This window comes from Hyposmocoma kahamanoa, unplaced genomic scaffold (assembly GCF_003589595.1).
Source record: "Hyposmocoma kahamanoa isolate Upper Pololo Valley unplaced genomic scaffold, ASM358959v1 95, whole genome shotgun sequence".
In the NCBI taxonomy this organism is placed as follows: Eukaryota; Metazoa; Arthropoda; class Insecta; order Lepidoptera; family Cosmopterigidae; genus Hyposmocoma; species Hyposmocoma kahamanoa.
Window position 1 is genome coordinate 774,673 of NW_020654972.1, and position 14,303 is coordinate 788,975.

General features: G+C 36.8%; 2 protein-coding genes across 2 annotated transcripts in view; both read left to right on the forward strand.

Annotated features, from left to right (window-relative positions):
* LOC113238179 (semaphorin-2A) overlaps positions 1 to 14,303 on the forward strand; it is a 512,200-nt gene that overhangs the window by 176,283 nt on the left and 321,614 nt on the right. The window lies entirely within an intron of this gene.
* On the forward strand, positions 376 to 1,833 carry LOC113238180. Its single transcript, XM_026474946.1, has 2 exons — positions 376 to 733; positions 967 to 1,833. Exons 1-2 carry the CDS (start codon positions 437 to 439, stop codon positions 1,744 to 1,746), a joined length of 1,077 nt encoding a protein of 358 aa, XP_026330731.1. The 5' UTR covers positions 376 to 436; the 3' UTR covers positions 1,747 to 1,833.

Here is a 14,303-nt window from a genome sequence, read left to right on the forward strand (position 1 = left end):
CCATTCAAAACTTGAATGCAGTAATGCTCACATTAATGCTTGGCGGCAGAAACAGGATGGCTTTACTTCCCTTGGCGAAATCTTTCACAAAAATCTCTACTGCTACTAAATTATCGTAAAACAGTCGAAATTGAATTTCAAGACTAAATTCATTTTCATTTAGTAGTAGATTCAAGTTCCCTTCTATTAGTACTTCAGTAAGTACAGTACTTCCCTGAACGAGCTCTTTCACAAGGAGCTCTACTACTTTCATTGTAAATGCACAATGTAAAATAAAATTAAATAGAGAATACAAAAAGTACGCAGTTAAAATTTAAAAAAGTTTTACCTTTTTCATCATTACTCGAAAAACAAATGTGAATGTCAGCCGAGTCCTGTCAAATGAACTCAAACAGTCGGGGCACAATGCGCTTCCTGTAAAATATAAATAAAACACATGGCAACTGTTTGGAAGTTACTGCAATCACCAGAGGAATTCTACGCCGAGCTCCAAGACCGATGTGATTTAGCCGAGGCACGTCGTCTGGAAAGATACAAAGCTGTGCTATTGATTCAACGATATACCAGAGGCTACCTGATCAGGAAATGGGTAGCATGGCTGTCGTACAACGCTACCATTATTCAATGTGCGTTCAGGATCCACCTCGCAAGAAAAGCCCTGCGCGCGGCTTTGAGGAGAGCCGTAAGATCGAAGCATGCCAGGTTCTATGCTTTGGCCGCTACAAAAATACAGGTACATTTGTTTTACTTATTTTAGAATAAATAATAAAATTGAGTGAATAAGCGTAGGTAACGATTTAAAAAATGTGCAAAAGTGTTAATAAATAGAAAATATATAATATAGTAATTTTTTTTCGAATTTACGGTATATCTATTGTAAATAAAGGCTTAATGTAGTATCTTATAAATATCCGGTATGTCTTCTTCAAATTATTAAGATTGTAATAAAAAAAATGTTTGTCGCAGTCTTTATGGCGTGGTCACTATTCGAGACTATCAAAGTTCTGCTACCGCTCTTACCGAAGATGGCTTCGAACGGTAACCGAACGTGGAGACCGCCGGGCGGCTGAAGCTGCTGAATTCGGCCTTCGAAGTCGAGTTGACAACCTCAGAATTTTAGAGGAAGAAGCCCGCCAATGGTTGGCGTTTGTCGTCTTCAAATTACACCACTTGCTTAGAACCCAGAATTGCGCCGGTGTCTTTTCCGATAAAGCTTCAAACGAACTATCCGAATTCGAACAACTCTTAAAAGCCATCAAATACACGGACTATATGAAACGTTTGCGTCTAAAGTATGAAGAATTCGTCAAAATACACAAAGCGAAATTTTCAAACAAAAGGTTATTTCCGGTAATAGGTGTCGGTACAGATTATTGGTATTTATCATTACCAGAAATGTATGAATTAACAGCGCCTTCTGAGAAACCAACGGATCTAACGAGACATTTAGCATTGCATCACGGTAAAATTCATAAAGTACCATTCTTATGGAGAAGTGTAAAACCACCGTGTTTCATCGAAGGCAGAGGCCCGTATACTCCACAAAAAGCATTGAAAATCGTAAATCCTCCTCCACCGTCTCCCACACCAATTCCGGTGGGCGATTCTGAGCACCGACAGGATCCTAGATTTTATTTATATGTTAAATATTACAAACCGCGGCGTGATGTTTTAGATTACATTGACTACCATATAAATGTGGTTTTAACACGAAGATGTTCCATCCAGAAAATGGATATAAAATAAAAAATTGGAAATTTTGACCATCGAATTTATCCGAAAATTATTGTTCGACAACAATATTAATAACGCAACAACGGTTTGTTTGAAAATACTTGGTTTTTAACACGGTTGCGTATTATTTCGTTCCTTTTATTTTTCTCGCTCGGAAATCCGTAATCAGGCTGCTAAGTTTGGAAGGGTCGCCGTCCGGATGTTGCGGGCCGCGAGCCTTTTGTTGTTTCGCTTTTGTTGTTGTGAATTTTACACTTGTAATTTATTTCAGGAAACGCCATGGTGAGAAAGAAATTACGTTAAACTCTCCAAGGAAAATGTGTTTTGTAAATTAACGTTTCGCTTCCGTAGGTTTTCGGGATTGTGGATTTTATTTCATTGTGTTGAATGTGTTATTAAGAGTCACGTTCTGATTGGGTGCCCGCATTTGCAGAGGAAATTAGAGTATTTACGTTTTACATAGGGTCTCTAATTCATGTTATATTCTAGCTGCCGAACCCTCTGACGTTTGCATTGCAAATTGTGAGGTTCGGTTTTATTTCCCTAATTAAAAATACCATTGTTCAGTCAACAACACACTGAGTTTTACGCGATTCAAATTCGACTCTCTGCAATTTGCTATAAAGATCGTTCATAGTGTAAAACTTGAGGCGCTGTTGTCTGTACCTATGTTGTACTCAATTTTGATTAATTTTCTCGGATGCAAAAGTATAAGTAAAGAACTCCCCTTTCTGCTTTTGTGAATAACATAATTTACTGGCAAGCCTACCGCTAATAATGCCCGACTTATTTGGAGGCCACACGTCTTCAAACTCATTTGTCTAACAACGCCGGTTTGACATGCCAAATTTATTAGGGTCAGACAGAATAATACAGGTTGTGGGTTTCTGAACCGAGTCCTTATTGCAGCCCGTCTTAGGTACCCATTTGTTAGTCGTATAATGGTTGACCCACTTTACTTATGTGCCAAGCTGTTAGAGTGGGTGTGATTTGCGAAGCCGCAGACAATTCGCCATCGTTTTAATAATGAACTCTATTGAGACGGTGGGTTAATCCAATATCGATTGCGCTCTCAAGGTCGGAAAAGTAGTGTGATGGCGAAATGTGGCTTTATGTTACACTGAGTATTGTGAAGTTTCGTGAAAATTGTGACCTTGGGGAGGGTGTTCGGCGCATGAATAATGCATGGGGCTTATTTGCAAGTGTATCAATTTACGGCGCCGACACCCACGGTGCTATGCGCGGAGAGGCAGGCGAAGTGCGAAAAAGAACCAACGAGTGCACTCTCGCTGGAGCGTGGGCTCTCGTTTGTATTAGTAATATTTTTTTCAACAGTTGCGTAAACATGAATAGCATGACTTTTAAAACCAGTAATGTGATTTTGAGTATATTCTATCGTTGAAATCGATGAAAACGCCAGCTGACTATGTATGCATCTATTGTAATAAGTCATAGAGATATTTTGTAGTAATGGAGCTCCTTCTGAAAGAGTTCGTCCAGGGAAATACTGCCACTTAACCTATTTTGCCGTCAAGCACTAATGTGACCATTACTGTGTTCTGGTTTTGAAGATAAGGGACCTGGTGAAATGACTAGCACATGAGACTCGTCCACTTATGTCTCAAGCTGACGGGCGCAGTGGCAGTGCCCCTCAAACATTTGCGATTTAAAGCTCTGGGTGGCACTGCAACTGCTATCGATCGGCGTATCGCTTACAACTAGGTACATGATTTGTTCGTCCCTTAGATATAGAAAGGGTTCGGCCCGTCACTTGATCTCATTAAATAAATAAAGAAATAGTTCTAAATTAGATTTTACTAAAGTATTTTTTCCACAGTATAATATTTTCGTAAAATGTACGTTAGTTCGCTTAAAATGAAATAATCCTTTTATAACAGACAAAAGATAGAAGCTGTACTTCCGCGTGCATTCCCACAACTCGGCGAGTCATTTCACCGAGTTCGAAATCGATAAGAAATTCCGTGATCTGTATAAAAATGCGGGACTCGGCGGTAATTAGTGATCCCGGTATTGCCCTGAGGTCCCGGAGTATCTCTGGAGTGTGGTGGAGTATGCCGCGGGTATGCGAACGTCGTTGGGACGCGATAGCACGAAGATCCGTGCTTGGGTTGCGAGACGGGTTAAAATATTATTTTTCACAATCAAAAAGGGTTATATTTTGTGTGTAATAAACAAGAGCCAGCAAACGTTGACTCAAGGCATAAATACCTACCACTTTTAACGTTTGTTTCCTATTACGTATAAAACAGTTTACAGTTAAAGTTATCTTTATATAACCGCTATAAAGAAACCTAGACGGCTAACCATGTAATGCTTATACTCTACTTTTCGGTTTAGTATTACCGTTTAAACTAATGTTAGGAACTAATATTTGTCTAACTTTTGATAGTCTCACCGTTTAACCTACTACATTTACTGCTCAACTGTCAAAAGGTTTACACCCAGAAAAATATATAACGCCACTGGGTTGTTTTACGGCTTACGTGATTAGCTTGCATCTCTAACATTGTCATCATTCTGTTCATCTAATTCAGAGGTACTCCAACCTTTTGTCTCGCACGCCACTTTGTTTTTTATCTGTTTTATAATTTCATCTACTTTATGTTACTCGCAGTACTTTTCCTTTTCATAAATTTAAACGATTATTGCTCCATATTTTGTTTGTTGTGAAAGTTTACTTCATAGATAATTTATATTGTAAGATATTAGATGTAGTGGGAATATATTGTATATATGCATGGTACCATCAGCGCAATTTTCATACATGAAAAGTCAGAATTTTGGTCAAGACCTGCTTAAATGGGTTCTACATTCGTGGACCCCCATTACGTCTTATGAACTCCCTTTTTCCGTTGACATGTATCCCTTGTAGATTAAAATTGAACCCTGGGGGTCGATGTAGACCGCTTTGGGAGTCGTAGATCTTATTTATCTACACTAATCTCATAACCAATCATGTGTAGACTGTTACGCGAACATTTAGCAAAATAGACAAATATTTATTCAAAAATAAAATCGTGTCTGTTTTGATGCTTTACCTAGGGTAGGTCAATGCTTTACATATAATTTTTTATGCCAGTTGTAGGCATTATCAATGTAACATTTTTAGTACAAAGCGTTTCATAGAATGATTGAGGAATTTCTTATTTGGATGGTCATAAAAAACCCGAGTTCGTAATACCCGGTGTGTTATCGGATTTTCTGGTCACTTCACTTGATATTCGGTCTCATGGAAATGTGCTCTTATTTTGATTCATCTTAACAACTACACTTTTCATAGTTCAAGGAGCAAAACGGTCGCAAAAATGTCTGTGTGCGCTTTCATAAATTGAGTACTTCTTTCCAAAATGTTATTTCTTTCTGAACTCTTATAGTAACGTAGTATTTCTACCACTATTGTAATAACATTAGGTTTACGTTGATACAATTGTTGGATTCATAACTCGAACATGTCACCGGTGCTTTTCATCATTCATATTTTAAAATTTCATAAAAGCTTGTCAGATATGATTGGACTTAAAGAAACAAAAAATCTAAATCTATGAAACAGGGTCACTAGATTCAGTAAGTCTTTAGTGGATTTGCGGTCTAATATTTTGTTAACATATTGAAGAAAGATCTGAAGTCATGATATTCTTTACAGTTGGCATCTAAAAGATCTGAACGGAACCACTATACACGATTTGGGGTAAATTTAGTGCTCAAAATGCTTGCATTTCATAAATATCAACGTTATACGAAATTGTTTCAAAGTGCAGTTACGAGCATTGACATAATAATGAGTTTTGTCAAATGTGACAATTTTTCGATCAATTTGAATATAATATTGAAAACTGTAGACGATTTTGACTTTGAGTATTCATATAATTTTGACGTGAACTGTACCTATATTTTACAATTATTCTAAACAAGGAGCAACAATTTACGCAAAGTAGACATTTGTAGAAAAGTAGTAATGTAAAAGTACAGTCGTCAGCATAATACTGAGTCGAGTTGGCGCGGCGGCGTCACTCGTCGCTTCGGGCTCACAACCTCCTTTCAAAGCATACAGCCACTCTCACACCTCACTAGTGCTCAAGGATTATTCTCAACTTCGCTGTTTAGTGTAAGTAGCGTTAAATGTGCAATATAATTCGTACGAAATACATTTTCTAGGAGTGCTGCTTTCAAAAAAGAATATTACCGTCTATATTTTTCACGACATGCTTTATTTTGCAATTGGTTCGAGATAGTGGGACAAGTTCGACTTGTATTTGGTCGGATTTCTCAAATTATGTGCACTGAAAATAAAACGAATCAATGTGAAGTGAATGTTTAGCTTATTTGATGAATTTTTAGTGAAATCTATCGCCATATGATTGCTTAAAATTACTCCTGCAATTATTATACTGCTGGCTGCCATCATTATGCTTGATAGATTCAAATGGAAACAATATATGTACATATCTTTGTTTTTTAACGACTTCTGTAAGAAATCTATGAAAGTTTGTCTTCACTCAGTCACGTACCTTTACAGCTACCAGCGGCTGCTGACTGGAGATGTCGCTTTAATAATTGTAATATTCTTATATCTTATCTTATCTTCTATCTTACTTTTTTTTTTTTCAGTATGATTCTAGCAATTACTAATCTATGCTCCGAGTTGTTATTGTAGTAGGCAGCTTTCTGCTTAAAATTATATAAGTCATACTGTTACTGCTATTTAAATATCTGACAAAATAGGAGTAATCCGTAGTCGTCGGTGAGTATTTGTTTATACGTTTCACACGTCCGTGCAAGTTGTACCGTAGTTCACACTTTCAAACTGAGGATCGCTTTCAAGAGTCCTTTTGAAACGAGTTGGCTTATAGCGTATACTTGAGTAATTTACAGATAAGTACATACAGTAGGTATTGTGGAAATGCTTTGTTAATTTTAAATTTTAAATTCGTTAGTAGTTGTTGAATAAATTTTAATTAAAAATACCATCCCTTTTAGTTCAGATTGAATTTCGTTTTAACTAAGGGAAAACTTTACTCACTGGTAGTAAACTATACGAAGTTTAAAGTATTACTGCCCTTAAAATAAAAAAAATGTCTTTGTTCCTACGACCTACGCCACGTGTTACGAATTCTGCGTAGTTTTTTTGCAATGAAAATGCGCATTCGAGAAACGCGCGATGCAAACGCGCGACTGCATCGATATAAACGCGCGATTGCATCAATGCAGTCGCACGCTTCAATCGCGTTTGTTGAGTGTCCGTTATTATTGTTTGCATCGCAGCTTTAAATCGAACGTCTTTGTAAAGGTAGTCGATTAGCGACTGCAACGCTACTGCATCGCGTTTGCATCGCTGCTAAAAGTCACCGTGTGTAACCGCTCTCAAATGCATATTTCATTTATCACCTTATTTTTATCGAATGTATATCGAATTTTGAGTACTTTGAACTGTATTTAGCCCCGTAAAGTGTAGATATATAAACCTAGCGCTATGTGTCAAGGTTCTAATCCTCCACTTCAAATTGAGCAACATTTTAGTCTTACATTCGAATTATTATGATGAGTAATTTTAGATAGGTTCTGCTATTCTAAGGACTAGTAGCAATTTAGGTTTACTGCTTTATTAAACTGATATCAACTCTTATATTTAGGAACATACTTTATACATTTTAGACTTTAATAACTTAATATTCAAATCGTAAAAAAAAACATCAAAATCGATTTTTGTACATTTCTAGACACTGAGTTTGAAGTATGTACTCGTATATGTGAATAAAACTAACAATATTAGTTGTTCATTAGGTCTTCTCAAAAGTACTTGAGACATAAGATATTGTGCCTCGTAGACGGTTCTTGTATGTTAAATTAATTTTTTTAGAAATTCTTAAGCTATTTGCTTTATTACAACTTTGTTTGACATGAAATATTTGCTGAGAAGTCATCTAATTTCTAAATTCTTAAATGGTGGACTATTGGAAAAAGATTAGTTAATTAACAATGAAATAGTTCACTTTTCTAACCAAAAGGAGTAATAATTTGCTAATGGATGTTTGATAACAATGAGATGGAATTAAGCTCAACGATTTTCTTCTTCTTCAAAGAAAATAAACGTGTATCTTTTTATTTTCTTTTTATTATCTAAATAAATAATATTCCATTGCATCCTAAACTTACAAGTCTGGGCGCTGCTGAGAAACCGATTCAACAAACAAAAACGTATTTTTGCTATATTCCGTATGGGGATTTGCCAGGATATAATTTATAACACCTGGTTGAAATGTTCTAGGGCTGGTTGACTATTCTGTACTTATACAGTGGTCAAAAACATATAGCAATGACATAACCCGCCAACCTTCCCATAGCCCTATCAACCTTCTTGGTTATACGGGCCGAAATAGAGTACAAATATTTCAAATGCAACTCTCCGCCTTCTGGGGCGTGCACGACACAATTACGCCTTCGGTGTCCGCCGAAAGGTCGCAACGGTCTCTCTACTTCCTTTCTCCGTCCCGTAGCCCCCTGAAGTTCGCCTCCAAGCCTACAAGATTGCGATAGTGGACCGGGCCCATTTCAAGAACTTTGATACCATGTAGTAACGTCCTACGCTCCTCCCCTAACAGGGGGCACTCCCAGAGAGCGTGGTGTACGTCCTCGACTTCATCTTCCTCTGAATTCAATCTGTGGAGCCTCTCCCTTAAACAGCCATGGCCTGTCAGGATCTGTGACGTTTCGTAGGCCGGCTCAACCCAAATGGCCTCGAGTCGAACCCTCAAATCCGGGAAAAATCTATATAGCAATGACAATAGAAAAAGCAAATTTACCATGCAGAACATGTGATAATACAAGCAACAGCCAGGGTTCTTTGTTTCATATAGCGTGTGCCAAGGCTAATATTTTATTTCGGTATAAAGCTATTCAACTAAATCGAGGGTATTCTCTAAAGTTTGTTATGACTACACTTACGAGTAATTTTGCTTCAAATTTGCATTCACAGGAATATGAAAGCAAAACATGATCGTATCTTTTTGTTGCGTTAATAGCAGCGATTTCAGGATATTATAACATTATTGCAAAATGATATAAGTGTAATAAATTAAACAGCTTATATAAGGTCAAAGCCTAACCTAATATGTTTAATCTTGTCTCATGCATAACGTTGCCTAATTTATGGCGGAATGATATCAGTGTCAAGATGGATGGTGCCAAATTAATACCACGTCTCCTCGTGTCAACTGAATATTAATGGTTCCAGTAATTACCTTAATAGACGAATTTGGTACTAGGTTGATACCACTGTTGGTATGAAGTAGAGTCAACGTTAAATTATCTAAACAGTAGTTCAAAGGTACGATATATCATAATAGGCAGTACACAACAAACATATTTTTGTAGTTCAAAGGTACGATATATCATAATAGGCAGTACACAACAAACATATTTTTACCTGCCATCTAAATGTACCTTTGCTTCGCGAACGTCTTGCATTCTTTATGTGCTTTTTCCGTCATTTTCTTTTTAATTTTTACTTGTCAGTGGTCGTATTCTTCATTTTGTACTTTTGTACTTTCTTCATTTGTGTGGGGTCGAACACGTATGCCAAACAGGCACGTGGCGGGTTGGGGATGCACGCGGGGCGGGTGCGAGTGCAAAGCTGTATTCCATTGAGTTATATGCAACCATCCACACAGGGCGGCAACGGCGGTTCACGTTGTATTTTTTTATAACTCATGATTGTGTTTTTATTAAGTTCCAGTATGAATTCGACCGAAATTTTTTGCGTTGCTACCGTAACGCGAACAAAAGCAGATTTTTGTCTTGAACACTTGACATGGTGCTTTCTTTAAAGTCTAAGTGGAACATAACTCGTGGTTACTTTTGAGTGTCACATCAGCCGCCTTCGCGCCGCTGTCCCATTGCGTGCTACGCTTGTCACTTCTATGTAGCACGCCCCGGTACGCATTCGCTTCCCGCAGGTCCACCCCCAGACCGGTTTTCCCGCTGTACCATGTCTGGGTGCCTTGGACTTAAGGAACATACGGTTTAGATCATTTCCCAGTTCAGCATTTTTCCTAGTTAGTGTAGGGATCTCAGTCATAGAATAAGTATTAATTTTACTTTCATTTGCCCGATCGACTTGAAGTCTGATATACTAAGGAAATCCGATACCATTAGACTGATATGATTTGAACTCATTTAATTTTTAAATAAATATTAGACAACATCACGTTCGTTGCTCCGATCTCAAAGTAAGTAACTAAAGCACTTGTGTTATGGGAATCGAAAACAACGACGCTGCTACAAACACCCAGATCCGAGACACACGATGGAAATCGGTGTGCAAGCCTCTCGACTACAAGGTCATCAATTGAATTGGTCATGACAAGTTGTTAGCTTACAGATTGTGGTACATATTCTTGTGTCAGGGGTTTTTTTAGATTTTAATATAAGTTTTATACATAGTAAAATTTGTGTTGCCCGCTAGAAACATTTGCGTTAATATCTGGCTTTTTTCCTCACTCCAATTATACAATGTCCACTTCACTCATAACAACTGCATTTTAAATATACCATTGCATATCCTAATATAAGTTACATAAACTTTATTTTCGGCAAATGAATTAACCACTTTAAATGTATTGAATATTTATGGATATAATTTCACCTTTCAAATCATTTTAAACCCATATCAAAAAAAAAAAAAAATCGGACATTCATCTTTAAGGGTTAGTAAGAGCAGGGTAAAATCACATTTAAAATAGAGTTAGCATTACAAATAAATATCCTTTTTTGTATACAAAAAAAGTGATAGATCGACTAGAACTACTAAAACATATCTTTGATGCTTGGGAAAGGTCACAGAACGATATTGAGGTTTTCTGTGATCTCTCAAAGGCATTCGAATACGTGGATCATATTACACTACTTAGGAAGCTGGAATATTACGGAGGAAGTGGCAAGGCGTTGGAACCTGTCTCGTCATATCTTAACGGTAGAATTCAGAAAGTAGATATAAATAAGAGTGATTTCCTTGGGTTCTCCGGTAAAAATTGGTATTCCGCTGGGCTCAATACTTGGATTTTTCTTGTTTCTCATTTGTATTAGTGATCTACCATTCTTTGTTAAGGACCTTTGCGAAATAGTATTGTTTGCTGACGACACATCCTTGATTTTTAAAACAGACAGACATGAGGATAACTATGACAATATGAATGATACCCTTTCAATGGTAGTTTATTGGTTTAATATTAACAATTTATTGCTTCATGCTAAGAAGACCAAGTGTGTTAAATTTGAATTACCTAATGGAAATTCGACTAGCCCAATCATAGAAATAAATAGATAAAAGTTAGACCTTGTAAATAAAACTGTCTTTTTGGGAGTGACCTTAGATAGTAAACTCCAATGGTTTCCACGTATATCTTCCTTGGCCAGCAGATTAAGCTGTGCTGCATACGCAGTCCGTAGAATACGTGAACTTACCGATGTTGCTACTGCTAGACTAGTTTACTTTAGTTACTTCCATAGTATAATGTCCTACGGGATTTTCATGTGGGGTAAAGCGGCAGATATACAAACCATATTTGTGTTGCAAAAACGAGCGATTCGTTCTGTGTACCGTTTAGGTTCTCGGATTTCTCGCAGAGAAAAGTTTAAAGAGACTGGTATCATGACTGTGGCATCACAGTACATTTACTCAAATATTTTTTATGTCCGTAAAAATATACATAATTTCGTTAAGGAAAAAGATATCCATAATAAAAATGGAAGTAAATTAATTTGCTACTCCGCGAACCCCGTGAAGGTTAAATCGTGCAAAATAGCTGCGCTCGTGTTTAATATTTTTTCATGCAGTTAATTATCCCACCCTCCCTCCGCATAAAATTAATGAAATAAATAACACAAGCGCAACTATGTTCACAATTTGTCATCAAACTCAAAGTCAAAGTCTAAGTCTAAGTGTAAGTCTAAGTCAAAGTCAAAGTCAAAGATTGTTTATTCCATAGGTAAAATAAATTTACACTTAAAAACGTTACATTTAAGCTACTGCTCGTTCACTACGCTGACCTGAGAAGAACGAGCAAGAAACTCCAGGGATTGCTCTTTTCAAATAAAGTTAAATGCTATGGAATACACTTTGAATCAAATTTGTGTGGAATCTGGAGCCATGTCATCTTTCCATACTTCTTTATCTAACACGTATTCTTCAATTTTGTAATATAATTTTTCAATTAAAATATTTTTAATGTAGTTTTTAAACTTAGGGAATGATAAACTTAATATATGCTCCGGAATCTTATTGTAAAAACGTATACAGTTACCCATAAAAGAGTTGTTTACCTTGGTTAAGCGAAATCGTGGTACCATCAAACCATTAAATAAGCCTTCAAATAAAAAACCCCCCTAAGATCGGCCCAGCCGCTTCGGAGACAGACAGGACTATGTACCATAGGCTTCCAACTTATAACTTTCCTCATTTTTGCGTCGGAGATTAAAAATAAATAAATGTACGTGTTTTATCAAGACCAAAAGCTTACAATAGTAGGTATACATAAAACAGGTGTCTGATATAAAAAAAAAGATATGAAAAGATTGTGATTTTTTTTAAATTTTAATATCAAGAGTGATAGGACTTACAAGTCATGCGCCTGGTAGTAAGCGACACACCTATCCAACAGTTGCAGTGCCACTCAGAGCTTTAAATCGCAAAGATCTTAGAGGCACTGCCACTGTACCCATAACCCTGCGACATAAGTTGACAATTCCTAAGTGTCTGTAATTTCACCAGCAATGTATAATTTCCAATGTATAATGTGTAATTTCCCCTTCCAAGCGGGAACACAGTAATTTTCACTACTGCTTGGTGGCATATATAGGTAAGGGGGCAATACTTCCCAGGGCGTATTATTTCACAATGTACTCTACTCCTACTGATATACATCTGTTTGCCTAATTTTATTGTAATCTGTTAACGGAAAGTGAGTAAAATCCAATAAACCGGATTCATCCCTTAGCCGCTCACGCGATGCGTTCCTCCTACCGCAAAATGGCGGCTATTTGGTTTCGCAAATTAGAAAAGCATTCAGTTTAAATACAAGTTTTTATAAATAAAAATTATTGTTCTGCATTGCTAAATAAATACCCTCCGTACTACCAACAAAAACATCTCAAATAAAATGCAGTAATACACCGCAAATCCTGCGCTTAAAAAGCACTAATGAAATTTTTGGTGTACTTGGTTAAATATGATAATATTCCGTTTGAGTGGTTCTAACGTTTACCATGAAATTACTCCCTAAGGTATAGTTTATAAACATTTAAAGTCAAGGGTAAACTTAAAAACGCTACTTACGTTATGTTTTCAATAAATAAACACCGAAATCACCAGCCCAAACAATAACACACACGATTGTCGTGACGTATTTTTGAAGTTGTTTATTTTTTTAAATGACAGACCCAGGCATTAAAAACTTTATGGTTTGCTAGAGTACTTACCGAAATAGCAATTAATATTAGTGTTTTTACCTGTTATAATTTCGATATCCTATAAATCGGTATAAAATCATCACCGGCACCTGTGGTATGCGTCTACGGCTGCATGTATCGCGTGAGCGGCTAACTTCTCACTCTTAGTGGTAGAATATTTTCTTAAGATTTGAATAAGATTACTACTGGGGTACCCTCTTTCCACTAAAAAAATATCATCGAAATCGGTTCAGAAACGTCGGTTTAATCACCTAACATACACACAAAAAAAGTACGTTCCTCCTTTTTTGAAGTCGGTTATAATAATTCACAATATCAAGAGCGTAACAGCGTGATACGCCACCACATTATTAAACTTAAGTACGTATACAATTTCCCAAGGACGAGGCGTTTAGTATCAAGATAAGGTGATTTAGCAATGTTTGTTCGCAGTTAGGTAACAAGTTCAAGATCCTTTACATGGAAGGTTGATGCGGTCATGAAATTTGATAGTTCTCACATGCGCATTTTAAATGCCAGTAGAGGTCTGGGTATTCTTGCTTTACGATGTAGATTTGAATGGGCTGGTAATGATAAAGAGAAATAGCTTTTGTACTTCCCTTAGTAGCGACGGTTAGACCTTTAGAATTTTTCGGAATTTGTGTGAAATTTAATTTAATTCGACATTTATCATGAGCTTTTCGGTAAAGGAAAACGTTGCGATGAAACCTGCACGTCGAAGGTTCACGATCATCGGAAAACGTACGAAGGTCCCAACCCGCATTGGACCAGTGTGGCGGACAAACCCTCTCTTGAGAGGAGACCCTTGCTCAACAGTGGGACGTACAAATGGGTTGATGATGAAAAAGGATTAAAAAATATATTAATGTTTTTCGCGTTACCTGAACACATGTAAACAGCAATCTAGCATAAAACTAAGCTAACATTTTTAAACCGCAATGTTCAGGTATAAAATTTTCATCATCGTAAATCCATACAATAAATACATCTTTCTGAAACATAAAAGTCACATGACGTCACATATTGGCAGATGTTAAACGAGTCTGTATCACCTCACACACCTTGTAAACGTAAGCTCGCAGCCG

Excerpts from the sequence above, each read along its gene's own strand:
- LOC113238180 (XM_026474946.1), top strand. The coding sequence starts at position 437 with ATGGCAACTGTTTGGAAGTTACTGCAATCACCAGAGGAATTCTACGCC. Across the intron at positions 734-966 it reads TGGCCGCTACAAAAATACAG|TCTTTATGGCGTGGTCACTA; the intron begins GTACATTTGTTT and ends TGTTTGTCGCAG.